This window comes from Chlorocebus sabaeus, unplaced genomic scaffold (assembly GCF_047675955.1).
Source record: "Chlorocebus sabaeus isolate Y175 unplaced genomic scaffold, mChlSab1.0.hap1 unalloc_scaffold_536, whole genome shotgun sequence".
NCBI classification, from domain to species: domain Eukaryota; kingdom Metazoa; phylum Chordata; class Mammalia; order Primates; family Cercopithecidae; genus Chlorocebus; species Chlorocebus sabaeus.
The window spans coordinates 104192-106595 of NW_027327855.1; the positions used below are offsets into that span (position 1 = coordinate 104192).

General features: G+C 61.1%; 1 protein-coding gene across 1 annotated transcript; it reads right to left on the minus strand.

Moving 5' to 3' along the window:
* Positions 1-521: 521 nt before the first annotated feature.
* Positions 522-2078, minus strand: GADD45G (growth arrest and DNA damage inducible gamma). Its single transcript, XM_007969715.3, has 4 exons — positions 1903-2078; positions 1545-1646; positions 1198-1411; positions 522-1109 (listed from the first exon to the last, which is right to left on the minus strand). Exons 1-4 carry the CDS (start codon positions 1953-1955, stop codon positions 999-1001), a joined length of 480 nt encoding a protein of 159 aa, XP_007967906.2. The 5' UTR covers positions 1956-2078; the 3' UTR covers positions 522-998.
* Positions 2079-2404: the final 326 nt, after the last annotated feature.

The window sequence follows — 2404 nt, forward strand, 5'->3', positions numbered from 1 at the left end:
ATACCTTCGTAGCATTGCTTTGTGTCAGAGCATCTAAGAGGAAAAAGTCCCCAAGAGCAGGAGTAGCCTGCCACCGTCCTCAGGGACCACAAAGGGCAGGGCCTGCAGAAGGTAATGCTCACTGTGCAGGAAAGCCTGCGGCCTCCGGCAAGCTGTTCCGATAAGCAGCTGTGGGAGGGAGGGGGAGGAGGGCCGAGGGAGGGGGAGGGGAGGCAGAGGTCACTGTTATCGCCTTGGAAGGCAAGACTTCAGCTGCTGCACTGATGTCTTTTCTCAAGTATGCTCCTGTTTTGCAAGTTTAAAATCTTCCTAAAAGGAGAAAAGTAGGAGCCAGGCTCAAGTTCTACCCTAGCACTGGGCAGCATGCCCTCCCTCTGCCAGCGCGGAGGAGCCTGTCATTCTTGCCCGACAGGAAGACGGAACAGGTGCCATCAGTTCCACGGAGTTCCAGCAATCCTCTGAAACCCTGCACACCACCTCCCCCGACACAAAGATCCCCTACCCTCAATAAAGAGCATAAGTTTGTTTCAAAAAGTTTATTGTAAAATTCAAAGCTTCAACAGCAGCATCCTTTAGAAAACGAAGCATTGCCCGGATCCGTTTTGAAAAAGCAGCGCAGTTGGCTAAGTCCTTCACGCTCCTGCAACTGTACCAAGTCCAGGGCGCCGCTCCTTCCTGCCCAGCGCAGGCTGCTGAGTCACGCCTGCCCGGCCAGTCTGTCCTTCCTGGCCCTGAGGCCAACGTCCTAGCCTAGGCCTTCCTGGGCGAGCAGCCGCTCCAGACACTTGCAGAGTCCTCAGCTCCGGCCAGCCTGGCCCTGCCGCCGCCGGGCCCCTCCTCGAGAGGCCGCGCCTCCTCACTCTCCAGGCGCCCCCCCCCGCCTGCCAGTCTCCACGCCGCACTCGGGCACCCTCGGAGGGCCCCTCCACAGAGCCAGCCGCGCTCTAGGCGCCCCGGGGCGTCACCACATCGATCAGACCAAGGTCCCCGCCGGGCTGTCACTCGGGGAGGGTGATGCTGGGCACCCAGTCGTTAACGCTGCGGCTCTCCTCGCAAAACAGGCTGAGCTTCTCCAAGGCGGGATCCTTCCAGGCGTCCTCGTTGGGATTCTGCTGAGAGAGAGCAGGGTCAGCCTGGCTGGCCGCGGGCCGAGGCGGGAACTACACCGGGGCGGGGACCGGACGGGGCTGTACTCACCGAAATGAGGATGCAGTGCAGGTCGCCCGGCGCGCCCGCCTCCTCGCCGGCGCCCACGATAGCCGCCAGCCGCTGCACATCGCCCACGCGCACTATGTCGATGTCGTTCTCGCAGCAGAAAGCCTGGATCAGCGTGAAATGGATCTGCAGCGCGATGTCGCCCTCGTCCTCCTCATCGGCAGCCAGCACGCAGAAGGTCACATTGTCGGGGTCCCTGCGACGGCAAGACGGTGACCAAGGTCAGAACCGGCAAACCGAGTTCTCCCGCAGTCACCCCTCCCATCCGCCGGTCTCTTCGCCATTCATCCCCGCCCCTGTCTCCCAGCCTGGGCCGCGTCTACACTTACACGTTCAGGACTTTGGCTGACTCGTAGACGCCGGCAGTGAGGCAGCCCTGACGCTGCGCGGACAGCAGCAACTCGTGCAGCGCTTTCCCGGCACCCTGCATCCTGCGGAGGAGCCAGCTAGTGAGCGGGAGACTGCCGTGGGGCGCGGTGGAGCCCCGAGCCCCGGCCATGGGGATTCACCCTTGGCTCTCCAACTCCAGCCACACTCCAATCCCGGCTTGGCGCCCGCACCCCGGCTCTCCAACCCGGATCTGACGCCCACACCCCCGGGCTCGGCTCCTATCCCGCGGATTCCCACCCTGGAGAACCCTGACCGTCGCCGACTGACCAGCCGCTTTCTCAGCGCCCTGAAACCCACCTGTCTGTGCTTTCCGGAACTGTGTCCTGGCCGCGGACTTCTTCCAGAGTCATAGTGCGATCAAACAGCAGCAAGTTATCCACAAGCGGAGAGCGCGGAGGGGACGCGGGCGAACACCCTGAGACCAAGAGCTCAGCACGGCGCGCCCACCACCAGCTAGTGCGCCGGGGCTACGCTGCGCGTCCTTATATAGGCTGGTGGGTGCGGCGCCGCCAGCTGGCGCGAGGCTGCGCGCCTATTGGCCGGCACCCGCTTTCTGATGTAAATGAGACGGCGAGCCCGCGGCTCGTGCCAGAAGGCCACGTGGGGAGGGGTGCGGGGGATGACAATGCCTCAAATCTGCCGCTTTTGTTGGGGTGTTACCAGGCAGACTGGAGCCTGCAGATTTCATCTCGCCTGGCTTTTTTTTTTTTTTTTTTTTTTTTTTTTTTTTTTTTTTGAAGTCCTTAAAAGGAAAAGTTAAAAAAAAAAAAAAACAAAAACCAAAAAAGCCAATCCACAA

What these genes read in the sequence shown, in the direction of transcription:
- GADD45G (XM_007969715.3), bottom strand. Translation starts at nt 1,955, where the DNA reads ATGACTCTGGAAGAAGTCCGCGGCCAGGACACAGTTCCGGAAAGCACA. An exon ending in GTTCCGGAAAGCACAGACAG is followed by an intron (nt 1,647 to 1,902) that starts GTGGGTTTCAGG and finishes GCTCCTCCGCAG; the next exon opens with GATGCAGGGTGCCGGGAAAG. An exon ending in TCAGCCAAAGTCCTGAACGT is followed by an intron (nt 1,412 to 1,544) that starts GTAAGTGTAGAC and finishes TTGCCGTCGCAG; the next exon opens with GGACCCCGACAATGTGACCT.